This window comes from Solanum lycopersicum, chromosome 4, assembly GCF_036512215.1.
Source record: "Solanum lycopersicum chromosome 4, SLM_r2.1".
Lineage (NCBI taxonomy): Eukaryota > Viridiplantae > Streptophyta > Magnoliopsida > Solanales > Solanaceae > Solanum > Solanum lycopersicum.
Genome location: NC_090803.1, coordinates 41,003,250 through 41,030,781, shown reverse-complemented (window position 1 = coordinate 41,030,781; position 27,532 = coordinate 41,003,250). Strand labels below are relative to the sequence as shown.

The following is a 27,532-nucleotide window of genomic DNA, read 5'->3' as shown; positions in this document are numbered from 1 at the left end:
TTTTGAATACCGAGTGCAACAGTCGGAGGCTTATACACTTTATACGATAAGTCAAATGTTGTTTTAGTCCACTTATTCCATTTCCTGTTGTATTGGCATCATAGTATTGTTTACAATAGAAGCACTTTGTTTTAACTAATACACCATTTGAAAAACCTTTTCAAAGTGTTGCCAAACAGGAGATCTAGGATCCAATTTTTTTGTTATTTCTGTGCCAATTGACGGATCATTGCTATTACTAGGTGTATTATCCATAGAATCAGTCATACTTATTCGACTTTGATCAGCTACACCCATATTTAACTGTTTTTGTTCAGCCATATATATATATATATATATATATATATATATATATATAATTCACAATAAATTCACACTAACTAGTAACAAAAACAAAACCAGAAAGAAAAAAATGAAAGAAGTCAAGAACAAAAAAGAAAATTACAAAAACAAATTTGACTGGGCAGTGGGCTGGACGCCAGATGGTTGCTGCTGCTGGCGGCTTCTGTTGCTGCTGGAGCCTGGCGGCTGTTGCAGGCTGGCGGGCGGCTGCGACTGCTGCTGTTAGTTGGCGGGCAGCTGGCTGCTGCTGCTGCTGGCGGGCTGCTACTGCTTCTGCTAGCGGGCAGCTGGCTGCGGCTGCTGCTTCTGCTGGCGGGCGGCTGCTGCTGCCTGAAAGAGAAAGAGAAAGAGGAAGATGAAAGAGGAATTCAGGAAGAAGATGAAAGAGAGAGGAATAGGGTTTCACAAAAAAAGTTTTTTCTTTTTTTAAAAGATTATTTAATATTAATAATTATTAATTAATATAAATATAAATTATAGTATAATATTTTGATTTAAATCGAAATACCAAAAATCAAAATAATACGTACCAAAAACCGAACTGAAATACCGAATAATACAAAAAACTAAATCGAATACCGAATCAAAAACTAAAATACCGAAATCGAAATTCTGAAAAATTTCGATTCGATTCGGTGTTTCAGTTTTCCTGTGTTTATGCCCACCCCTAGTGTCAATCACTCTAATTTGTTTGTCTTTCCATTTTCTATAATTTATGTTCTTTATTAGTGTAAAAATGTACAAATATTACTCTTATTATGTTACAAAAGTTCAAAGTCATATTATTAATCCTCTTAATTACTGTGACTTTTTATTCTTAGAAATTTATTATATTAAATGTAATATTTATTTAAAATATGAAATATACTTTTTAATATTTGTGTTTAATCCAAACAAAATTAAAAGAAAGAGGAATTTTGTAAGTGTCATTTTCTTGATTCTTTTTTCGTAGTTAATTCTCTCTTTTGTTTCTTTTATATTATTTTTAAGTTTTACATTTTTTTTCAATATAAGTTGTCCCAAAAATAATTGGATATCTAAACCTAAGTATAATGATAATAATAATGATAATGATAATAATAATAATAATAATAATAATGTAATAATAATAATAATAATAATAATAAGTATGAAATTTAACTAATTAAGATTGTTAAACTTTTATTTATTTAAAATTTAATTATTAAAAAGTTATTATTACAAATATTAAATTAATCTAATATTGTACAATAAAAATAATAAAAACATGTGATAATTGGGTCATGACGAGGACAAGTAATAGCAATTGTGGATAATGATTTATCATAGTGTTGGCTAACCATGTAGTCATGAATACTAACTTTTAATAGCAATCCGAGTTATACATTGTCGAAAAATTTTACTAAGAATATAATTTTAAAAAATTTACAAATAAGCATAAAAGAATGAATAGATTTCATGTTTACATAAATATATATAAATTATAGTAAGAAAATCTTAATTAAAAAAGAAAAAAATGATCACAAGTTTACATTTAAGTAGTTGTAATATTACCCAATTCTTATTACCTTCCCTTTTTCTTTATAAAATTTATTTTGATATTTCACTTTTTGCATTTCACATATATTGATTCCTTAATAAATTCATATTTAATCTAAATATTTTTCATAGCTTCTCTTATATTAAATTATGTGATTAACAAAAAATTCTTTTTATTGAAGTAATTATTGATATTAAAATGTAATTTTATTTTAATCCTTTTCATAACCGCGCAAAGCGCGGCTAAGTACACTAGTGAATTAATAATTGGCTACAAATTGTTGGAATTGGGTTGCTGCTTCGTGGTGGAGGTTACAGGCGGTGTAACTTTCACTAAAATTTGGAGTTTACCTTATAGTTGTTACTTTACAATAGAAATTTTACAATATAGATATAGATAATCAAATATTGATTATATTGTATTACATGAATATTGTTAGATTTATGTTATTGGAGAAGTAGGAACTTAACTCTAGATTTTAAATTTGAAAAGTATGGAAGTCGACATGTTATTTGGCATCAATATCAAGAACTTGATTATAGAGTTGAGTGTTGTTAATTAGTCTTGAAATCTTATCATTTATTTGAATAGATTGATTTGAGTTGAAAGTACAACGAAAGAGGAAAGCTCAAGTTTCAGAGTGAATTCTTGATTGATTCAGGCAATTGGATTTTTAAACTCTTGTTAAGTGTATGAAATGCGTGTATCTCCTTGTAGTATATGTTTGGGAGTAATGGAATTGGTGATGGGTTGACTTGTCCAGATTGATTAATTCTAGTGATGAAAAAATGGGTAACAAAAGACAATGTGATTAATTGTTTATCTGTGATGTGTTGAAAAAGGTTTAAAGGCTTGTTGAATCGTTGTTGATGTGATATCATGTTTGTGTTGCCTTGAATTGTGAAATATTAAGAAAATGGTCATCTCCTCATTATATGTGTGAACATGTCATTTGCATTATTCTGAGACATGGTTGTGACAAGTGTTATGTGCATTGAGAAAGAATGAGAACTTAAAAAGGATGTACCATTTCGAGGGATATATTGCGCGCCGCAATGGATACTATATTTCGAGGGACGTATCACGCGCTACGATGGTTACTATTATCGAGGATCGTGTAGTGCGCCGAGATAGATGCAAGGGCAGATATGTCCCTCATGGGTCCCGGACTGAGAGACAGCGGGTGTGTTTCACTAGGTCATGCATTATTATACTTGACATTGCATTTCATTGAATTACACATACTTATCCTTAGTGAACTTGATATTGTGTTTTGCTGATCTTATGATTGCCTTTCTGCGGAACTTGTGATTGATGAATACTGAGCTTGTTATTGAGGATATATAATTTGTTGAAGTGTTGTTATTGAGGATATGTAATTTATTAAATTGTTGTTGTGGAGGATATGTAATTTGTCTAAGTGTTGTTGTTAATTTACGTGCTATGTAAATTGTGAGTTGTTAGGTTGGGCTGATTTTTATGCATGTTATAGTTGTGGAGGTTCGATTGGGGTGGTAGAATTACCCGTATTTCATCTACTTAGTTTGTGTTTAGGGATTTTCTTGTTGAGTACCGTGTGGTTTGGTACTCACCTCTTGCTTCTATAAAACTTTGCAGGTTACGAGCCTTGATTTTTGTGGTACTTGTCATTCTGTTCTTTTTCGAGGCTTCTTGGAGATTTGTAAGGTAGATGTTGTCGTCTTAGTGGACTTTGTTTCTCCTTAGTTTGATCTTGTTTTATTATAGAAACAAGTTCATTTGAGACTAGTATTTTCTTTTCAATCAATTGTAATACTTTAAAGGCTTGTACATGTGACAACCATGTTTTCGGTGTATTTTTAAGTTTATTGTAAATTTTTGGCATATTATTGTATTTATTAAGCTTTAGACTGACTTGTCTTGGAGGGATAAGACGAGTGCCATCACGTCCAATTTAGGGTCGTGATAAAATGGTATTAGAGCCCAAGTTCATAGGTCTTACGTGTTTGTACAAGTCGAGTCTAAGTAGAGTCTCGAGGATCGGTACGGAGACGTCTGTACTTATCTTCGAGAGGCTATAGTGACTTTTAGGAAAAATCTTCAGTTCTTGAATCTTTCTTGTGCATCCTTTGTTCGATCTGATTCTTATAGCAACCTTTCATTAACTCTCATTTATATGATGACTCATGCATAATTTCTCATGTGAGTAGTTGGTGAGTCGTGTATAACTTGAATGTTAGACCTAATACTAGGGTGAAATTGATAGACTTATGAAAAAGAATATCTTGTCAAATTAAGAATGTTCAATGATTATGAGAGGTTAAGTAAGGTGTTGGCTTGATGATACATATTGAGGATATTTGAATGATGAGGTTAAACAATGATTTGAGGGACTTCATGAATGTGTTATCTTTTTCAGGTTAGTTACCCTAGTATAGAGAATAATACTTGTGTGGTATAAGCAATGTGGTTTGATAATTGAAAGTGGTCGAATTAAAATAATGGCAAGATAATGAACAATGTAAATTGATAAAACACATTTAGAAAAGTTGTCATAATATGTATGAGCTATTTGGATACAATCTTCTAGATAGGTATGATGTGTTCTAGTGGTGGATTTAACAAACTTTCACGATATGGTACTAGTGGTATATGAAAATAGATACGTTAATTGTCAAGTGTGAATACTAACTACTTAAGGAATTATCAATTTTATCACATTCTCATATAATAAGATTTGATGTTGCATTCATATTTGAGAAACCAACTAATTTTTTACTACGGAAGAATGAGTTAAGAATTTTTTTATAAGAAATCTTTTAGTAGTGGATCTTTAGTACGGTATTGATGTGTTTTGGTCGTTAAGTGTATCTCAAAGATTTTAAGTGAGTGGTATTCCATTATAAGCTCCATGAAAATGGATCGATATTCGATGAGAAGCACAAAAGTAAAGGAAGTCTGAATGAGTGTATTTGTGTGAAGGTAACTGAGAATTTTAGTAAGGAAACACGTATACATTAGGTTAGCCCTTTGGATTTTGAATTGATATAGCTGGGTTTTGGGTGTCATGTGGATGACAAGACTGGCTTTGTAATGATGAAGAAACTAACTGAGCATGATGATAGCAAGAGACCGTGATGGATAGTGATTAGGATGCAATTATATGATAAAGATTGTTTGTAAAATAATTTTGTATTGTAATGACGACTTGTGAGTATTTGAGGCTGAGGTTTAATATTATTTGATGAGTAGCTTGATTGCAAAGAATGTTATAGGAGGTGTTGAAGCACTGCTCAGATAGAATTTAAAGAAGCTAGAGTCATAATGAAATAAGTAAATAAATAAATTAGTGGGACATAGAATAGCCTTCAGAAGGAGGTGAGAACAAGGTTATTTACTCAGATTGTAAGAGTCAAAGATGTCAAAAAGTGTGGATAATTAAATTCAAAGATATGTAGTTTCTTTTGTTTTGCCTATATTATTATGATAGTTTTACGGGTTCATCATATTGGTTAAAAGTTGTTGGATAAAATTTGAGAAAGAAATTTTCATACGTTCAACTCGAGTGTGATGATAAGTTTTTTTCGTGGTTTTGAGTTTGGTAATGAGTATGATAAATTTTTGTGTGAAAGATATGATAAGATCAACGGAGAGACGATCAATGATAAGCTAAGATATATGAATTCATAGAAAAAAAATAATTTTCAGGTATGAGCTAATGTTAATATATCATGGAAATTGTGTTGCATGGTTGGGATAAAAAAATTCAAGTTTTTCATGATGAGTTTATGATCGTGGTAATATGTTTTATTAAGGTGTGGATTGGTAAGGTAAGAAATGATTGACTGCATTGAATATTGAGTATTTGGAAGGACTTGTATATTTTCTAAGTCATAAAAAATGTGTTATTTTTATTTTCAAAGAATCTAAGGAAGGGTTCCATTTAAGCCTTTATTTTGAGGATAAGGTAAAAATATTAAACGTTGTAGGCCCAATAATAAGATTGGGGAGCGAGTCAACAAAAAGAACAAAAGTCTAGTGTATTGAAGGGTTCAAGATATTTAGAATTTTGTGTCATGGGAAGAATTTAAGAAAAGTGAAGGAATAAGAACTCTCGTATAAGGCTTTGATTTGTAGTTGAAAGATTTATTGATTTATGCCTATGAGTATAGCTTTGACTATGAGATGTGAACTAGTTCGGTATAGACTTACTAGAAGGTTATCATCAACTTTTCTAAAGATTGAGTTTTTGGTTGGGTGACAAGCAACTAGGTGTGAAAGATTCTATGTGATTATGTCGAGGTAGATTGTTCAAATTATGATAGGTAACTTAAGGATACGTAAAAATATGGACCTACAGTTATACAAGGTTATTAAGGATTTTGCAGGGATTGAGACTACGAGATAAGATAAATTGTTATGATATGTTACATAAACATTTGATGGTAAGTAGATGTTAGAGCTTATAGTATACATAATTATTGGAGTGACCAAGGATTTCGTTAAGTTTTGACATGATATACATGATGGTATGAATGTTAGTTGAAATGGTATGTAAAATTTTTGCGTGAAATTGACATTGGGTGTGATTAATTATTTTACCTCGACGGAAAAATATTTTAAAAGTATTTTTATCAATCTTAGGTGTGACTCATATATACCATGTAATGCTTAAATGGAAAGATAGAGAGAGAGAGAGAGAGAGTCATAGTTCAAAAGTTTGGAGGTTACAATGTATTTACTAAGAAGACTTTGATACTAGTGATGGTTTGAGAGTAAAAGTAAATGAATGGTATGATTATGATGTTTGTTGATATTAAGAGTGTTGACTTCAATGGAGTATTGTGAGAAATATGTGAGGTTTGATAAATCGAGTATGTGTAAGATTGTAATGATAGCAGGCTAGTTGATTGTGGGTGGCTAAAAATTCTGATATGGAGACATTTGAATATAATTGTTTGATATGTTCACTATGAAAAAAGTATCTTATGTTATCTTTGGCCTTGGTTTTGTACATTTTTAGGTGACCACATACTTCATTTCAAAAATGATTTGGAGTGTGATTCGCTGCATGTGCTCGTGTGTGTTTTTACATCTATAGGTGAATTTCTAGTGGTGAATCGGATATACCGATCCTCTTATGTCTCTTGATAGAGTAGGATCCTTGGGCAGACCTGGTCATTTTAGTTATGGTAGATTTGGTGTTATTTCAGATAATTGAAGTATACAAGTAGTTCTATGCTCACAACATTACTTATGAGAACTTATATAAAAGCTATGAAGAGTTACAATTGTCTAGGTAGTTTTTTGATCTATTCTTCTTTGGGTTAGATAAATTTATTCTCGCTTGATGAGTACATGATGTCTAAAAGATCTGATTTTTATAATTTAAGCTTGTGGAAAGATTGTGTTATGAAAAGGAATTCTTGATAAGATATGTGATGGTTTGTGCGTTATGAGTGTGGTTGTTGGCTAAACTTCACTTCTAGTAGTAGTTGGTATCTGTTCAGAATGTTATTTTGGTTATGTTAGAAAAGATTTGTCTTGATGATTGTATTATGTTCTAGTAGGTTTCAATTTAGATTGAGTTCATTGGTTAGTTTGTGGATTGATAATCACTCTTGATATATAGATCTCCCAAAGTTTTATCCGAAAGTTCATTTATTAGTAGTTGATCGTGAGAGAATCATCTTAAGGATTATCTCACATAGAGAGATGAACATCGACTGGTAGGTCATTACTTAGACTTATGGTAATGTTGGTTATTCTTCTTTCTTCTTGTGTATGTTCGAGGAGAAAGGTTTTTAGTGGGGGATAATGTAATGACCCGAAAGGTCATTTTTGTATATTTTTGTAAAATTATAATTTTACCCCTCTCAACAGTTGCACCGAATTATTTTTGATCAGTTCTTGAAGTTGGTTTGAGAACTTTAAACTATTCGATAATTACGATTACTTAATTGATAGATATTTATTAAATAATTAATTTATTTTGTTAAAAATAACGAGTTAAGTTTGAATTTTTCTTAAAACTCTATACTATTTGACCCATATATATTAAAATAAATAGTAAGGTTTATCACTTTATATAATAATTCTTCTTCAAAAGAAAACCTCCCGTCCCTCCGAAAACGTGACAATCGACACAACAACTAGGAAGACAACCAATTTTGTCAGGTTTGAATTACTACGACTCAATATATTTAATTGTTTGTATGAATGGAGTTATATTATTTTATTATTATAATAATATGGTAACACCATACTTGTGTATAGTGCATTAATGGCTGCAAAGTTAGATTTGAATTGAAAATTTAAGGTCATCTATTGAGGGATTATAAGAAAATAATAATGAATTAATAATTGGCTACAAATTGTTGAAATTGGGTTGCTGATTCGTGGTGGAGGTTACAGACAGTGTAACTTTGATTAAATTTTGGAATTTATCTTATAGTTTTTACTTTACAATTGAAGTTTTAATATATAGATATATATAATCAAATATTGATTATATTGTATTACATGAATATTGTTAGATTTATGATATTGCAGAAGTAGAAACTTAACTCTAGATCTTAAATTTGAAAAGTATGAGAGTCGACATGTTATTTGGCATCAAGATCAAGAACTTGATTATAGAGTTGAGTGTTGTTAATTAGTCTTGAAATCTTATGATGGACTTTTATTTGAATAGATTTCTTTGAGTTGAAGGTTCAACGAAAGAGGAAGGCTCAAGTTTCGGAGTGAATTCTTGATTGATTGAGGCAAGTGGATTTCTTAACTCTTGTTAAGTGTATGGAATGCGTGTATCTCCTTGTGGTATACGTTTGGGAGTAATGGGATTGGTGATGGGTTGACTTGTCCACATTGATCAATTCTAATGATGAAAAAAGGGGTAACAAAAGGCTATGTGTTTAATTGTTTGTGTATGATGTATTGAGAAAGGTTTAAAGGCTTGTTGAATCGTTGTTGATGTGATATCATGTTTGTGTTGCTGTGAATTGTGCAATGTTACGAAAATGGTCATCTCCTCAATATTTGTGTGTACATGTCATTTGCATTATTCTGAGACATGGTTGTGACAAGTGTTATGTGCATTGAGAAATAATGAGAACTTAAAGAGGATGTACCATTTCGAAGGATGTATCGTGTGCCGCGATGGATACTATATTTCGAAAGACGTATCGCGCACCGCGATGGTCACTATTATTGAGAGTTGTGTTGTGCACCACGACAGATGCATGGACAAATATGTCTCATATAGGTCCTGGACTGAGATACAGCGGGTGTATATCACTAGGTTAGACATGTATTATTATATTTGACATTTCATTTCATTGCATTACACATACTTATCATTTGTGAACTTGTATTTTGTTGATCTTGTGATTGCCTTTCTGCGAAACTTGTGATTGATGAATACTGCACTTTTTATTGAGGATATGTAATTTGTTGAAGTGTTATTATTGAGGATATGTAATTTATTGAAGTGTTGTTGTGGAGGATATGTAATTTGTTTAAGTGTTGTTGTTAATTTACGTGCTATGTAAATTGTGAGTTGTTAGGCTGGACTGATTTTTATGCATGTTATAGTTGTGAAGGTTCGATTGGGGTGGTAGGAGTACCTGTATTTCATCTACTTAGTTTGTGTTCAGGGATTTACTTGTTGAGTACCGTGTGGTTTTATACTCACCCCTTGCTTCTATAAAACTCTGTAGGTTACGAGCCTTGATTTTTGTGGTACTTGTCATTGTGTTCTTTTCCGAGGCTTCTTGGAGATTTGTAAGGTAGCTGTTTGTTGTCTCAGCGGACTTTCTTTCTCCTTAATTTGATCTTGTCCTATTCTGAAAACAAGTTCATGTGAGGTTACTGTTTTCTTTTGAATCGATTGTAATACTTTAGAGGCTTGTAAACAAAACAACCAGGTTTTGTGGGCATTTTTAAGTTTATTGTAAATTTTCCGCATATTATTGTATTTATTGAGTTTTAGGTTGACTTATCTTGGTCGGATAAGACGAGTGTCATCACGTCCAATTAAGGGTCGTGACAATTTCTTTTTTAATTTTTAAATTTGTATAAGCATATATAAATCGTGATATATTAATGATTTTAACTTAATGCAATTCTATTTTGATGTTTATATAGTGAATTTTCTAGATGTGAGTTAGTGTGTTGTTACTGTAATGTATTAGATACATATAAATTTTTTTCTTTATCAATTTATGAAGGTATGCATCAATATATAAACTATCGTGTATCTGGAGTTAGTTTTCATTAGGTTATTGTGTATCTTAAATTGAGTTGATTGATATGTGATGTATCTCTAACTTTCAAGTGTGCGTAGATGGTGGAAGTTGTGGACAAGAAGGACACAATTGAAGAGCTTGTAATTTTTTTCTGAAGGAAGATTGACAAACTCTTTATTAGACTACTATTATATTTTTGATACATTATTTTGAGATTACAGATTTTTAATTTTTTTTCAATTTTACCTTGATAGGATGTTACAATTTAATAATGTACCAGAGATTGTGTTTGTGGAGATGATACCACTTAATATGGTTCGGATACATTTTTATATAATGTGTCATGTTCTAATTGAAATGATGAATCTGATACAGTAATTGTGAAAGTAATATATATAAAATTAAATAAAGTGTATCTTCAAATGTATCACAATAAGTAAGAGTTAATTTATCAATTTGATACATGAATGAAGTAGGAACTAACTATAACTAACTATCCAATGTATTAACATAAATCAATACGCAACTAACTAGAACTAAGTTATCAAGTAAATACATAATTGAATCAGTAATCAAATTATAAATTACATTGCATTAGTTAGATGTCAAAATGTATCAGTAATTAACTTAAACTAATGGAAAAAATAATATTGTGTATTTATATGCATTTATAAATATGATATTTAATTTTATTCAAATATGTATCATTTATATAAGACAAATATGTAGGACAATCCATACTCTAAATAACAACTACCAACAATGATAGTTAAAGTCAAAATAAATAAAATTTTTGGGAAACACTCTAAAACTTGAGTACGAGTATCTTATAACAATAAAAACAAAAAATTCTTAAACTAGATTTAATGTATCACAATAATAATAACACTATAAAAAAATGCCTAAGAACTCATAGATAATCTCTATTCAACATTAACCAAATCGTCTTGAGCTAGTGCTGTGAATTGACTCTTAGGCCTTAGTTGATGATTTTAATAATAATAAATAGTAATTGATACTCAATACCAAATGATGTTGTATACAGTCTGATAGATATTTGAATATGCTATAAAATGTTATATCACATATTCATATTATGATATTTAAGTATCATGTGTTCAACTATTTTAGACTATGATACATTGTTCTGCAGTTTACACCCATAATACAATTTGAACTTTAGTCTTTGATACATTGAACATAAATATCAATTAATTGAGTAAATTTAGATTTTATTTTTAATAAACTGACATTTATTTGAATCTGATACAAAATGTAAGATCATATATTCATTAAATGTTATTTAAGTATCATATATTCAACTATTTTAGATTATGATACATTGTTATGCAGATTACATTTCATCATATAATTTGAACTTTAATCTTTGATACATTTAGAATCGAAATTGATTTGAAAGATACTAAAAGAAGGAGCCTGATTCATATGTATCAAGAACAAAAACTGAACAATTTTTTTTTCCAGAAAACAACAATGAAGCACAATCCCTACTTATTAAGATGTCTGAAATAGGTTGATGAAAGAGAGAATCATTTTGAAAATCAAATTGATTTGAAAATTGTAACAACTAAGAATGTGGAGTGAATTTAGAAAGAGAAAAAAATGAGTGAAAAGAGGAATAGTAATTGTGGGTTTGGCTGGTAGATTTAATGTATCAGAAATTTTTAGGAATTGGAAGAAATAAGGGATATGTGAAATATTTTAAAAAGGTAGGGATAAATAGAGAATAAGATAAGTTACTATGTGTATATAAGTAATTTTTTCTTTTTTTAATGAATAAAGGTGATAGTGTATTATACAATTTTGCTTATTTGATAAGATTGTATAAAGATGATTACGATGGTTTTCCCAACTTGTGCGGATTTTTGTGTTCATGGGCAAAAAGTGCCATTTAAAATTCAAATTTCATGTCCAAGCAAAACTTTAATTTCAATTCATATAATTCCATATTATGATTTCATCTCACACACAAATGGGCATTAAGAATGTCATTTTCTATATGTATTACTCCCTCTAGTCTATATTAAGTGAACAATTGGGATATCACATACCCCTCAAAGCATATTTAATAAAGGGGAAAAGGATGAAAATGGCCTTAAAATATGTTAAAGGAATAAAAATGCCCTCCATATGTAGTATGGTCCAAAAATGTCCTTCTCATCAATACTTTGGTTCAAAAATGCTCGTTTTTTCAAATAAATATATTACTTATTCTCTTTTTAACACATTCTTTTTCTAGTAATATTTTCTAAAATTAGCAAATGTTTATCTTTAGTTTAAAAAAAGAAATAAAAAATGAAATATTTCTTATTTTATTATAATTATTTGCTATCGTTATATATTATAAATATAAATTAATGATGGATATACTATGATGTTATACATATGATATATATTATCTGTCGAGAATAAATTAAAGACTACTTTATCTCTATTACCTTTGATTAACTAATCTCATATAAAATATAAAGCAGTTAAAAACTCATTAAATAAACGATAAATATGAAAAAAAAAAAAGAATCTTATCAGTTCTCTTGAACTATGAACACTTCACTTATTTTAGAGTATGAAAAACAATCTCAACAATTCACTAAGTATATACTAGAAGCAGTAACTTTTTAACCCCAACATCTTATATAAGTATTTAAGACCATAAAATTTCAAGACATTTCGATACATTACAAACATCTTTATTGGTCTGAGATTACAAAAGAGAAAACAATCAAATATCCCCTTAACCTATATTACTAATTCTCGACTATACATCAATACTTTATAAAGGTCCTATTAACCCCTTAAAGTATTTTAAATAGATACATTGACACCCTTAAATGCTGATGTGGCACAGCAAATGTGTTCACTTTCTTGAAGACAAGTATAAAGCAAATAAATAGGCCAAATATAAATGAATTGACCACTATCATTTCTTAATTGAATTCAATATAAATAATAAATAAATTTAATTAGTTACAATCACATACACACTCTTTCTCTCTCTCTCTAACCATTTCTCTCCTTTAAAAATTACATCTCCGTTCTTAAATATTAACATGGCTGCCATGATAAGTACCTATACAATATTTTATTTTTTTCAAAATGAACTTTTTCATGACCGATCATTCAATTTTTTTTCGAAAATAGACAACATAATCAAAAGAAAGTTGATGATAATCCTTTAATTTCTTCACCTCAATGGAATATACTTTCAATCCGACATTAAAAATGATGTTACAACTTTTACTATAGAAATCTTTTCGATTATACTAGCAGACCTTTTTCTTAACTGAAACTGAAAGTGAGTTTTACAATTTAAAATTTGTGAATTTCTTGATTGGAATTGAAAGTGGGTATTAGAATTTGAAGTTTGGCCAGAAAAATTTCATCTTCTAATCTATAAAAAATATAACGGGAGAACCAACAGATGTAGAACTAGACAACAATCATAATAAAAAGATTCAATATTCATGTCAAATTTATTCAACTCAACAAGGACAACTAGATTTTGTGCAAATAAATGATCGAAAACTAGAAGAAAGACGAAGAATGATGGATGCGATGGAGAGGGAGGTGGATTGGAGGAGATTGGACATTTTAAAACAATTGAGAAAAAGTGGGATGATTTAGGAAGATGAATGAAATGGTAGAGAGAGAAAAATGAAAAACATCAGAATTGATGTATTTTGGTAATGATTTTTTTTTTAAAAAAATTACTTTGAAAAAATAGGTGTGTGTATTACACTCTCCAACAAAGTTTTGGATGTGACATTTTAAGTGTGTCATACTCTGGGGGGGGGGGGGTTAATAGAACCCTCGTAAAATATAAGCGTATAATTGAAAAATCGAGTAATAGGTTGAGGGGGTATCTGACTATTTTCTCATGACAAAATTTAATAATCTTCTATTCTCTTAAATTTTGTGAAGAGTCAAACAAACAAATTAAAAGGAGGGAGTATAAAGTTATAGTAGAGTTACTTTAGAACATCTATTCACAATGTCATACTAATATAATGAGTATGTATATGCTAGACTGATAATGTTGCTTTCATTTCGCAAGTCTTGAGCATAGTTTGATCCATATCCTTTCATTTGATAAAAGGCATTCGAATTGAAATAATTCAATAATATCAAAAGAAGCATAGCATCAAACATCCCCACTCTTGCTCGAGAGGGAACCATTGGAGAATCATTAGGTCCATTAACATGTTATTCCTCATTAGTTAGGTTCTTGTAGTGACTCAACTTCGACTAAAGGTTTGTGAAATCTTGTCAATCAAATAATGATGATGCAAGATAATAAGCTAGGTTTGACCCCAAGTTTTCAAATATTCTTGGCAAATCATATTTGGTGAAGTTTTATTACGTGTTTGGCCTCAAATTTTTTTCAAAAATATTTTCATATTTTAAAAATTTTGATTTATACCCATAAGTTTTAAAAATTATTAAAAACTAGGTATTTGTCCATGCTTCACGCGGGTATAAATAGTCTTTCTATGTTTTTGAACAACCTTTCAAATAATCGACTGTTATAAGAAGAAATTTTTTTTAGTAGGTTTTAAGAACATTTCTACAGAAATAAAATGATTTGGCATTATCACATATCTCAAGAATTTCAAGTATAATGAATGATTAAAAATATCTGATATCTAATCATTTTTATCTTTTACATAATTTATCATAATATATGTTTGATGATATAATTGTCTTGTTTAAACTGAGTGATGTTTTGATGTAGCAATTAAACATATTCTTTTTCTACTTTTTTGTAAATGAAAAATATAGAATTGATAATTTTATGGTTAGAATAACTCCTTGTTAAAAATAAATTGTATAAAAGTTTTTGATCATCAATACTCCTTCTGTTTCAAAAAATATGACCTCCTTTCCTCTTTAGTCTGTTTAAAAAAGAATGTCCTCTTTTTTTTTTATAACATTTCAATTTCAGCTTTTCACGTGGCATGTTTAAGACCACAAGATCAAATGACAATTTTGTACATTTAATCTAACTTTAATTTTGGTACACAAGATACAAAAGTCTTCTTTATACTCTTAAATTCCGTGTCAAGTCAAACCATGTCATTCTTTGTGAAACGGAGGGAATATTAGTTTAAATAAGTTAAGACCATTAAAAATGTACACCACAAACAACATAAATAAGTTTTTAGAGACAATCTACTTGTCTGAGGTCAAACGTTTACCACTTTTCATTATTGTAACTTTGTTACTCTAACAAAATTTAAAAGAAGAAAGAAAAATAAATTGAAAACAACAAAATAATACTGTTGATCCTTTTAGAAATTCATTCTTCATTGAATTACTTTCTGAAGGCCCTTCTAGATGCCTCATCAATGCACCTTACGATTTTTTCAGAAATATGTATGTATAGTTGTTGCATTATGAAAGACAAGTAGATCAAAACGTTAGATCTTAGATTCATGTTGTAAGAAATATTCTCAAATATTAAAAAATTAAAATTGAGTCTAACCTAGGTAACTCGAATGTTCAGCAATGACTTGGGACATAAAGGACACCAAGTTTATGTTAATAGACATATCTTTTGTAGCTTGAGATATTTTTTTATGTAGAGCAGCTTTTGTTTCATATTCTTCAAATAAAGGTTGCTGAAAGTAGTCATACACCAAAAATATTTAGTAGAGCTGCATGAGAAGGAAATAAAATATTAAAAGGACAAAGGTTTTGTTCATGTGAGATCATATACATACAAGACGAAAAATAATCAATACAATTTTAAGGAGACAACAGAACAACGAGAAAAAACACACATTAAATGAAATAAACTATGAGATATTCAATGATGATAACAAATTATACTACCAGAAAAGCTCTCATGTTTTAAAATAACATACCTCAGAAAATTGAGTAACAGTAAAATCAACTTTCAATCCTTAAAGTATCCATTGATAAAATCTACTAAAAATAAATAACAACATAAAAATAGAAAATATGGGCATGTAAAATTATTAATTCTCAGAGCATTTTCTAAAGAACACAAAATCTCATCCTTGTATGTGAAGAAATGACCTTGTTAATGAACAAATTAAAGATTTGTAAGAGTTTTTTTTTTTTTTTGTATTTTACCTTCAACAATTTCAGTAGATAAAACTTGCTTGAATACTCAATTAACTTTTGTTATTTAATATGTACTAACAAATACTTGTAACAATAATATTGCAGAAATTAAACAAAAAAATTTAAAGTATGCACTCAAAATAACAATTAATAATATAAGCATAAATTAATGACAGTAATAACATACCAGGATCTATAATAATAGAATGAAACATAATGGAAAAAATTGAGCTCACTGAATGTAAAGTGTCTCCTTAAGGAAATTATTCCCCTCTAGTACCCGAGATTTAAAGGAATAGATCCTCTCAGGAAAGAACATTTCTATTCATCAGTGTATTTATACAAAAAATGATGTCAGGAGCAAAGTACTCAGTTATTTAATTGACTAGAAGAAGAAGTCAATTTTTTTTGGTTTTAAAATGAGAGGAAATTTCTCTATTTATAGACAACAAAAAATAGTGTGAACAAATCTTTATTGTGTCTTGTCGGAAAGGTCACAACCTTTCATATAAGTCGCAACTTTTCATAAAAGTCATAACTTTTCATGAAAGACGAAGACTAGTTTTGAAAATAAAATAAATTAAAAGGCAATCCTTATCTGTGGTGGCGTCACATAGGCGGATATGTGGTTCTCTTTTATATATATAATAAGAAAATTACCCGCGCCTCGCATAAAAAAATTTAATAACATGAAATATCTTTAATTTGATTTTATAATTTATTCTTTTGCTCCTGAAAGTGTTACTAATTGATATTTTTGGGAAATCAAATGCATATCTGCCTCAGACATTAAATTTTCTAATAAGTTAATAATTGCTATAAATTTTAAAGGGCTAAAAAAGTGACAAAAAATTCTAATTCTTACGTACTGAAATTTCAGCCCTTACATTTTGCATTACATGCATCTTTTTAAACTTGTCCATTTAAATGTATCATAAATATTTGTCAAAATGAAAAACTAAAGAAGAATATATCATAGTGGACAACAATTCAAGTTCTTATATATATACTTGAAAAGACAAAATATTACAAAAAACATAAAAAAAAATTAACATATCAGAGTAATGAAGTTTAATTTGAAACTACAATTCTATTCCAATCGTAGTATTGAGAAGCAGATTTATTACTTCAAGAAAAATATTTATAACTTGCAATCCATTTTGTCTTTGGAAATAATAGAGACTCTAGTCTAGTCATAGTCCTCTATAGGTTGACACATCCTTGAAGCAATTTCAAAAGTTAATTAACTCTTGTTTTCTTTTTCTAGTTCACTTCACACATCAAGGTGCGATAACGTTTTTAAGGTTTTTATGTTCTTATAGTGACATACCAAATTTGAATGTTGTCTTCAAGGAATAATTTTCATTATACCTTCAACAATTCCAATAGAGAAAACTTGTGTGAATACTCAATTTAATGTGCTATATAATTTGTACCAACAAATAATTATAACAATAATTTTGCAAAAATATAAATAACAAAGTTTAAAACATGTACTAAAATAATAATTAATATCATAAGTATAATTTAATGACTGTAAAAAAACATATGAGGATCTGTAACAACAAAATGAACATAAAGGGAAAAATTGAGCCCATTGAATGCATAGTGTCCTCTTAAGGAAATTATTCTCCTCTAGTACCTGAGTTTAAAGGAATAGATCTTCTCAGGATAGAACGATTCTATTCACCGGTGTATTAATACAAAAATAATGGTGTCAATATGCCAGGAACGAAGTACACAAATATTTAATTGCGCAAAAGAAGCAGAAGAAGAAGAAGAAGAAGAAGAAGAAGAAGAAGTAATGTAGAATTTTCGTTGTTTTAAAATGAGAGGAAATGTCTATATTTGACAATAAAAAGAGTAACATGAACAAATGTTTATTATGCCTTATCGGAAAAGTCACAACTCTTTGAAAAAGTTATAACCCTTTGGAAGGTCACAACATTTCATAAAAGTCACAATTAGAAATCTCAATTTTTCATAAAAATTATACAACTCTTCATAAAGTCACAATATTTTAGAATCGTCACAACTTTTCATGAAAGAGTAAGGCTAGTTTTGAAAATAAATAAATTAAAAGGCAAGACAGTATATTAATCTCATACTCAAACTTGTCAATGATTCAGTTATAGTAACTCATTAAACACAAATTGTTCATTTTTCTTAATTTCATCACTCAAATTAGAACTCAAACTTTACTGAAGAAGATAGTAACAAATATAAATTGGAACTAATAAATAACGGGTGTTTTTTTTTTTTAAATATTAAAGTATGAGATAATTTTTGAATTTTTTAAAATTCCCGAATATTTGAACTTGACTCAAATAACCAGTTTTTTTTCCCATCATTTGGAAACTTGGGATACTTGACAAATATATGACCAAACACCACTTCTCAAAGTTTTTCCAACCTTCTCCCCAAATGTTTTCCTAAGTATTTTTGGAGCCAAACGGGTCCTTCAACTCAACTCTGCGTTATTAGGCTGCTTCATCTTCTATAATAGAAATGGATCGGAAGAGTTCAAGCCTTGTGAATATATAGTTATCTCAATACATCTATAGTTTAATGTAATGCACTTTTAGTAATCTTTTTTCCTTTATATAGCTTATGGTAAAGATACATTCTTCATTCTTCCATACAGTAGAGAATTTCATTTTCTGTCTTGTGTTCTTAGTTCAGATCTTCTTCATTGGATATTTGAACAAAAATGGCGACATATATTAAAGGTGGTGGAAATTAGAAACGAGAAAAATGTACATTACCGAAGAGAATCCAAAAGAGTACACAGCCAAAAATGTGCACAATCTTCTAGTTTCTATCGCACAAGAAAACGCGTTAGATATGATATATTATAGACCAACTTCTACACATTATCATTCACACCTCGTTCTGATTCTTCACCCTTCTTTCCAGAAGCCAAAAGCTCAGCTGCCAATCTTTCTTCAAGTGCTCTCGCACCTCTTTCCCTGCAATTTATACGTCAAAATATACAATATCACCATGCAAGCCGAAAAGAATCACAACAAATATCCTTCAATGGACTGGAATAAACAATCCTAATTTCTCAAAAATTCCTTTTATAGGAGCTCTAGTTAAATGGAATGTAATATTCACTTGTCCATGCATCCAAAACAACTCATTCATTGGTTGCTGAGTGTTCTTCACTCACTTCAGATTGGAGCACTAAAAGAATAAACTCGCATTTGACAATGTCATACATGTGATGTGTGTTAACACGAACCAAGTCAAGAGGATCCGACCCTCTACACCGACTTAATAAAATCAGTGGGCTAAAGAAAAGAAATAATATCTGGGCTGAGGGCTAAAGCTTGGGCACCCAATAAAGGATCTGCAGCATGGTTATATCCCAGCCCAACAATAATAAATAAATATTAGAAAATCTCAAATAAATGACAAGAGTATAGTTTTCTCATCTAGGGTCAACTGCATACAGGATAGTACTCTTCATGAACAAGCCAAAAATTAAGTAGATGTTAATATTTAGATATGGACAATTGTCAAAAAGAACATTAGAAACTCTTCCATACAACAACATACCCAGGGAAATCACACTACATGGAGTCTGGGCAGGGTAGAGTGTACGTAGACCTTACCCTTACCTTGAGGAGGTAGAGAGGTTGTTTCCCAAAGACCCATATAACCAAAAACATATAAATATAAAATAAAAGAGAAGATTTTGTTAACTAAAGCTTTATCACCTATAGGAAACACATCACTATCACAATTCATGACAGGATATCATTGAATTATTCATTAACGTATTACCCCGATCATTCTCATGAATGATAAGGGCGTGAATGCATTGTTATTGAACTGACAACTTATCTTCAAGGGAATTTTTTTTTCTAGATTGTCTATCTTCTCTGATTGGGGGGGGGGGGGGGGGTATACATGTTCAAACAAAAAGAGCTGAATAGTCTAGAATATGAGCACATATTAACCATGATAAACATCAGCTTTGGGAAATTTTGTAAAGCACAGCAACATTTAGTACAAAGTTTTATATACCTCCTCCTCGATGCTTCAATGGGATCAGAACCAGGCAATGTGGAACCACCTAGAGTATAGCCCCTTTCCTCATTAGAAGTCTCAGATCTTCTACCACAAAGCATCCGTTCAAATATTGTTGCAATTGGATCAATTACTGGTCTGCATTACACCAAACGAGATGTCACTGTGGGAACACAAACTAGTTAAGACAAGTAGTTCATAGCAAGAGAGAAGATCCGAAAATACCTCAAAAATTCAGGGAAGAAAGAAGAGAAGGAAAATTCATCACTTGGGTCACCCTTTAGTTTTGTCTCTGGTTTCTTCTGCCAATATCTTAGGTAAATCCAGCCTAAATATGTCCCAAATACTATTGTTGGAAGGTAAGATACTGAATCTGCTGTAAAAAAGCTTATAGCAATTGAGAACAACAATGCAAGGGAAGGCAACCACTGCAAAGAGTTCAAAACAGCAATCACAACTGATGTTAGAGCACAATTTAATTTGAGAGATTAGTGTCTGGAGATGCCTTTCAAATTAATTGGTAATTCCAGTGCTTGTACCTTTGCTTTCAGTTTCAAAATAGACAACTCCTGGTCGGGCATGATTTGCTTGACACCAACTAAGAAACCAGAAAGAACTCCTTGGAAGCCGGAAATGGGCATATAGCTAACAAATAAGAATCGGCAGAGCCGTATAATCAGGAGTTATGCAATACTTCCATTAAAGATAGAATACAGTAAAGCGTCACATTGTGCATGTAAGGAATCCATAAGTATAAGAAAACGAAAAATAAAATAAGCAAGTCTGATTCCTTGGAAAACTACCACTGAGTCACTAAATCCTTAATCCTAAAGTAATAAAATAATTACGAGAAGAGGAAGTAACCGGGCAAGCAAAGTAATTCACTGATAGTATAAAGTCCATGCAACTTACAGATAAATTTCCAGTCTTGTTACGTAGTACAATGATATGGCTGTGATGAAAACAAAGACAGATGTCAAAAAGTTGACAATAAAGATGAACTTTAAGAATTCCCTAGAACCCCAGATGGGCTCAAGCAGCTTCCCCAAGAAAAGAAGTCCAATAGTGCTGATGATTGCCTGGACATAATAGGTGATGTCAAGGAGAATGATACAAAGAATAAAGTTGAACATTTAATTAGACCATAAAAGTATACTCCCTAGTCCCTATAATAGTTAAAACTTTTAGATGAGATAGTTACACACTTGAACACTTCAATATATATATATGATGAAGTATTGAAAGTGTGAGCCTCAGGTTTCTTCTCTTTAAGGCAGCTGTGAAATGTAAGATAGAACCAACAAAATTAGTTAATGCTTAATGCCAAAGAAGCATACCCCATACACTGTTTGTTCAGTGTAACCAGCTGTTATAAGATTCCATGCAAATGGAATAGTCCTGCAATAAACACAAAAGATCACACTTTACAAACAGTTGAAGAGAAGAGATACAACTGTTTTTCACAGATTCCAACAGTGTACATCATATCCAAGTAGTATAGGGTGGTTCACAAGTTCTAAGCAATCTACAGTTCCACTAATACAGGATTACAGAACCAAATGACCATCCTTCAGTGAACTAGTCAAATATCCCTTCCCAATAATTAGGTGATCAAGGCTGGACTGCTGAGTATAGTCTCGCTATTGGAACAAGGTTCACACAATATTCTGTCTAAGCATATATGAGAAAGGGGACAATTGTTTCAGACTATATGTAAAAGTTACTCAGCACCACCAGATCTTCTGTCCAAAACACTGTCATTTTAAAATAATCTCCTGTCATTAAAAACCTTTTCTAATAAATAAATAAATTACAGAACACAAATTTTTTAATCTGAACCTCTGAATTTATTCATTTTTCAACATAAGAAAAGAAAAAGACAACATGACAAAAATGTCTCGTGTTATGGGCTTGGTCTGAAATGAGCAATTTGCCAAAAGTAAGCATTTTTGTCTTGGTAAAGTTTTAACAAACTCTAGCTATTGGATTAAACTGAACAGTGAAAAAAATTATTTAGCGGGAACATACATTCGGGGGTGCAGATTCTGCTGTTTTTGGTCTATTTTTTGGTTTGTGATACAATTTTTGAGGTAGTGTTTCTAGTATTTTGTCTATTTCCGATACCTAGTGCAATTTTTGGTGCTGCGATTTATGAGATCTGATGGAATTTACTTGTGTTTCTGATAAGATACTTTTCAAAAAATAAAAAATCCACAAGAGCCAGTAGTCCAAGGTTCGAAACTTGGTGGATTATACATCATCCCAGAAGGATGTTTTTCGTCATCTCCTACCTGGATGCTGGATCTATTATACAATATAGGCCATTTGTTTCTCATTGATCTCCATAAGCTGACTCCATATGTTCATTCACTTCATTGGCGATCCACTTATCTTCCATACCATACTGTGATATGAGTCTCCTACCACAATGATTGTTCTGGAGTTGAGAATCTCAAAGCCGTTTAAGCATAAGACTTTGTTTCTGAATCCTAAAATTTTTATCACTTATTCCACCTTCCTTCTTGCATTTTGTAACAATGTCCCACTTAACCAAGTGGATCTTCTTTGTCGGACGATTCCCCTGCCAAAAAAATGTTTCTTCCAACTTCATCAAAATTATTGGCTACATTTAGTGGCATAGGAAAAATAGATATCATATATGTTGGCAAGGCATCTAGAACACTGTTGACCAAGGTCAATCTTCCCCAAAGCGATAAGAACTGTCCTTCCCAACTAACTAGTTTCTTTTCACACTTTTCCAACACTGAGTTCCATGCAGATTTAAATTTGCTTTCTGCCCTAATGGCATACTCAAATAGACTATTGATAACTCCACAATTCTACCCCCCAGTTTGCAAGCTATCGCATAGAAGCGGGGCTTTTAACCTATGCGCACCCAAAGGGTAGCGGCTGTGGTTTCCCTTGTCATCAAAAATAAAAATCTACCACATACGTTGGACAGACTACTCATTTCAAACTCAGATCCAGTTGGTAAACTGCGTTGTTTTAAGCATGTCAGCCAAATCCTCCATGGCTATAATGAATAAGAAAGGAGATAAAAAAGGTCGCCTTGTCTTAATCCTCTTCCAGAGAAGAAGAAACCAGTTGGAGAATCATTAACTGATAATTAAATTGTGCTGGTGCAGATTTTGATCCATTCTATTCACCTCCCACCAATCCCTTTTTTTCCAGAGTCTTCCATATGTAGACCAAGTTGAGGTAATCATATATGCCTTCTTGATGTCTAGGTTGCATAGAACTCCAATAGTCCCATCTCTGACCCTTGTGCCCACACATTCATTTGCTACAAATAGCAACCATAGTCTGTTTGCCCTCGATAAAAGCCATCTATTGAGGATTAACCAGCTTAAATACCACTCTCTTAAGCCTCTCAGTCAATAGCTTTGAGATGATTTTATAGATGCATCTTGTCAATCTGATAGGGTGAAATCCTTAAGCTCTTTTGCTCCCACATTCTGAGGACCAATGCTATAAAGGTAGCATCGAAGCTCTTCACGAAAAATGCACTGATCATCAAAACTTTGTATAGCAGCCCACACCTCATTCTTCACTACCTCCCAACAATGAATGACGAAGACCAGTGTGTAGCCATCTGGTCCAGGAGATCTGTCACCAGCACATGCCATCACACTATCTTTCACTTCTTGTTCCCCAAATTGGCACAGTAGCATTTGGTTTTCTTCTTTACTACTAAGTTATCCTTCTCTAAAATTAAATTAAGGTCTGCATTCCTCTATTCAGAGTATAGATCCTGGTATAAGTTGACCATTTCTCAATTGATGTCCTCTGGATCTGCTAACTTTTCCCCATTAACCTACAGACATACAATGTTGTTATCACTTCTCTGTTTGTTAGCAGATCTATGAAAGAACTTTGTATGTCTATCCCCTTTTTTGAGCCATAATACCCTGGATTTTTTTCTCTATGTAACTTCCACTTTTTTAGCAATATACTCAAATTCTACCTCTAGCGTAGCCTTCAGGTAGTTCTCATCATCAGTTAAGCATCTTTGATCTTGAATCTCTTCTAGGGCTGCTATTTGGTTAAGAATACTCTGCTTTTGTAGCCCTAAATTGCCTTGCTCCAAACTTTAAGATTCTCTTTTAAGGCTTTCAGCTTGAAATCTAACATATAGTCGGACCTTCCATCACAGATACTAGAGTTACACCATTCAAGTGTCTAAATGAAATAATGAGGCAAGTTTGAGGGGTCATACATTAGTGACAGAAGCAAAATGCTTCATTTGTACCGAATCTTTTAACACGAAATATAAATTTATGTTCACTAAAATCGCAATAGTAGTAAGTTTGAACCAATAGTTTTACAAATACAAAGAGTTCAATACTAAGAACCTTAAAGATTGAACCCATAAAATTTAAATCCTAGATCTGCGTCTGTAGTCCATGAATTGAGCCTATACTCAGGAACTCATGTACAAGAAAGCTGCCTTGAAATTGGAACATTCAGTGAAGAACCACAAGGAGCACCCTATACTAAGTCCAAAATTCTCTTTTTCTTAAAGATATATTCATTAATTTCATAGCAAGTCTTTATCTAGCATTTCAATATAAACTTTTTTTCTTCCAATGAGGACAGATACATGTATCAAAGAGATCAGCACATGATCCATGAAGTTGAGATTCAAGTGAAGCATTTACAGATAGAGAAACTACATTATCATATCTAATTCCGATTGTAAAATCGGGTGATTGGACAAGCAAAATCAAATATTAAATTTAAGAGGAGATAGAAGGAGTACTTGGCAGGTATGAGAGCAAGATAAGAAAGAGCAGAAGGAAGAATCTGAACAACAATGTGACCGCCAACAAGCACAACCGCAAGACCCTTACAAAGCCTGGTGAAGCCCGTATACATATTCATACTCATACTTTCCTATTACAAAAAACACAGACCGTGAAATCCCAACAACCCAAATCCAATAAACACAAAATTAAATTACAGATCTACAGGTAAGTAGAGAAATTAATGGGATCATAAGCATATGTAACGCAAACTTACAAGTGAAGCAAAGAGCTGTAATGGTGGTGCGTGTTTTGGACGAGTGGGAGATGGGTTGGGTTGCCCTCTCTTGCAGGGGAGGTAGTATAGTTAGATGGGAGACTAATGTTAAGGGGTCACAAGAAACAACGATTTCTTTGGAACAAAGTTGTCAATCGTTTTTAAAAAAATTGACTTGGGGCATCATAATTACATAGTGTAACATTTTGTTTGGATGTTAGTCATTGTTTGTACCGTATTGTAGTTACAATATTTGATTGAATTGTATTGTAATTAAATAATTTATTAAAATATCGGTAATCATTTCAAATATTGAATTTATCAATAATTATAAATAAAATAAACAAAATTATCCGTCAATCATGCATATTTTTTTATGTCATATGAAAATAACATATTGTATCATCAATTATAATTGAAATAATTTAAAGTTGATAAAATTAAAAAAATTATATTTAATTCTAAAAATTATCATGTACCGTATTAATTAAGAAATTTTAAAAAAAATGATGAAAAGGTGAGAAAATATTGCTTTTTATAAATTAACTAATTAATCTATTTATTCGTTCACCAATTGTAATTCTAAATCTTTAACTATAAATTTTAATTCGTTCACAGATTTGTTAAATCGATTATCCATATATATCAACTTACAACACTGTAGATGTATAAATATGTATATTACTTGATTCATAACTTAGATTATACTGATAATAATATCGATAATATATGCTATAAATCTTCGTAACAAAACAAATAATTCAAATAATTCGTAGCTTAAAATGCATAGTAAGTAATTGTCAAATTAAAATATTCATGTGTTTATAAAATTAAAAATTACTTAAAATTCAATAAATTAATCTAAACTTAATCACGTGCCAACATCATGGTCAATAGAAGAGACTTGTGTTCTTCCTGTGAACATCGCATCAATGTGCGACACATATTTACATCTTGACGATAAATATATAAGTCATTGAGATCATATGAGATTCCAAATTCACCTCTTTTTATTATTTGCCAAATTTCGCTTTAAAATATAGGTGGCATAGTTGAAAGTGTTGACATCAAATTTTGACCCCCCCTCTCCCGATAAGGTTAATTCACGAGTTTCTTAAATTTCACACGAAAGAAAATAATCGATTTTACAAGACTCCATATTTTTCAAATCATTTTAAAGTAGCTTTAGTTGATTTTTATAAGTTTTGAAGTGATATATATATATTATATGTTTTCATGTAGTTAATTTATTTCATAAAATATTGGAAAACCGTTTCAAAAGTTTTTGATAAATATTTGGTCAATTAGTTTAATTGTTTAATAATAATTCGACTTTAAATTATTTGACTAAATTAATTATTTTTATCTCGTCAAGATTAAGAAACTCGTTCATGAATTATATTAAGAGCTCGTCCTACCTATATTTCGCCAATTTCAATAATAAGTTCCAATTATATTAAATCAACAATCCATTTGGCTGCACAAAAGACCAAAAATTTGGGCTCCTACGATATTTTTTATCCAACAGCCCACTACTTCAAACCCAAGTTATTTAGTCCTCAATCCCTTTTTAAATCCTTAAGTTTCTTAGCATACCAATTCAATCTGTCTAATTGTCCCAGTGACCCGACCCAACTATTTATACCCAACCCATTCAAAACCAAAAGACCCAGACACAGTATCTGGCCGACCCGCCCCACTTCTTTTTCTTCCTCATAGTGAACCCATCCATCACATAACGGTTGTCGTCTTCCTCCAATTTGTACGAGATTTGTAGCAAACCAAGTTGTCCTCGTCCTTGAAGAACCGGGTGTCTCGATCTTACTCCTTCTTCGTCCTTTTCTCAAAATTGGACGGCCCTCACTCCTCTTCTGTTGGAATTGGTACGACTGATGGTTGTCCAACCTTATCCTAAGAGTGGGAATCCAAATTTCAAATTCAAAACCCATTCCCTTTTCCCTCCTTATGTTTAGATCATATCTCTTTCTATATAAACCTTCTTTTACCTTCATTTGGGTTTGGTCTGTTTTTTTTAAAAGAACAGTGGAAAAAGTTGAGAAAAAAGATTTTTTACTATGGGAAAGAATAGCTTAGCTGAGAGATAGAAGATAAGAATCGAAGTCAATATACGGAACTATTTTGGGAGTAGGTTCTGCGATGGTGAAGGTTCGAGGTGATATTCCTTCGGTTCTTTTTCTCAAAACCTCACCAGAGTTCTCGGAACTTACATTGTGGTGGTGGAAGTTCTGCTCGAGCTCGTCTT

General features: G+C 31.1%; 1 protein-coding gene across 1 annotated transcript; it reads right to left on the bottom strand.

Annotated features, from left to right (window-relative positions):
• Window positions 1-18,933: 18,933 nt before the first annotated feature.
• LOC101259931 (rhomboid-like protein 19) lies at window positions 18,934-25,469 on the bottom strand. Its single transcript, XM_004237499.5, has 8 exons — window positions 25,270-25,469; window positions 25,010-25,143; window positions 21,567-21,627; window positions 21,142-21,308; window positions 20,769-20,874; window positions 20,455-20,657; window positions 20,227-20,367; window positions 18,934-19,163 (listed from the first exon to the last, which is right to left on the bottom strand). Exons 2-8 carry the CDS (start codon window positions 25,135-25,137, stop codon window positions 19,061-19,063), a joined length of 909 nt encoding a protein of 302 aa, XP_004237547.1. The 5' UTR covers window positions 25,138-25,143; window positions 25,270-25,469; the 3' UTR covers window positions 18,934-19,060.
• Between the last annotated feature and the right edge of the window lie 2,063 nt (window positions 25,470-27,532).

Bases quoted from the DNA above. Each gene is read 5' to 3' on its own strand.
- LOC101259931 (XM_004237499.5), bottom strand. From the start codon at position 25,137: ATGAGTATGAATATGTATACGGGCTTCACCAGGCTTTGTAAGGGTCTT. The intron at 21,628-25,009 runs GTACTCCTTCTA...TGTTTATTGCAG, and splicing joins CTTGCTCTCATACCTGCCAA to GACTATTCCATTTGCATGGA. The intron at 20,658-20,768 runs GTACAAGCACTG...AACTCTTTGCAG, and splicing joins TTTTGAAACTGAAAGCAAAG to TGGTTGCCTTCCCTTGCATT.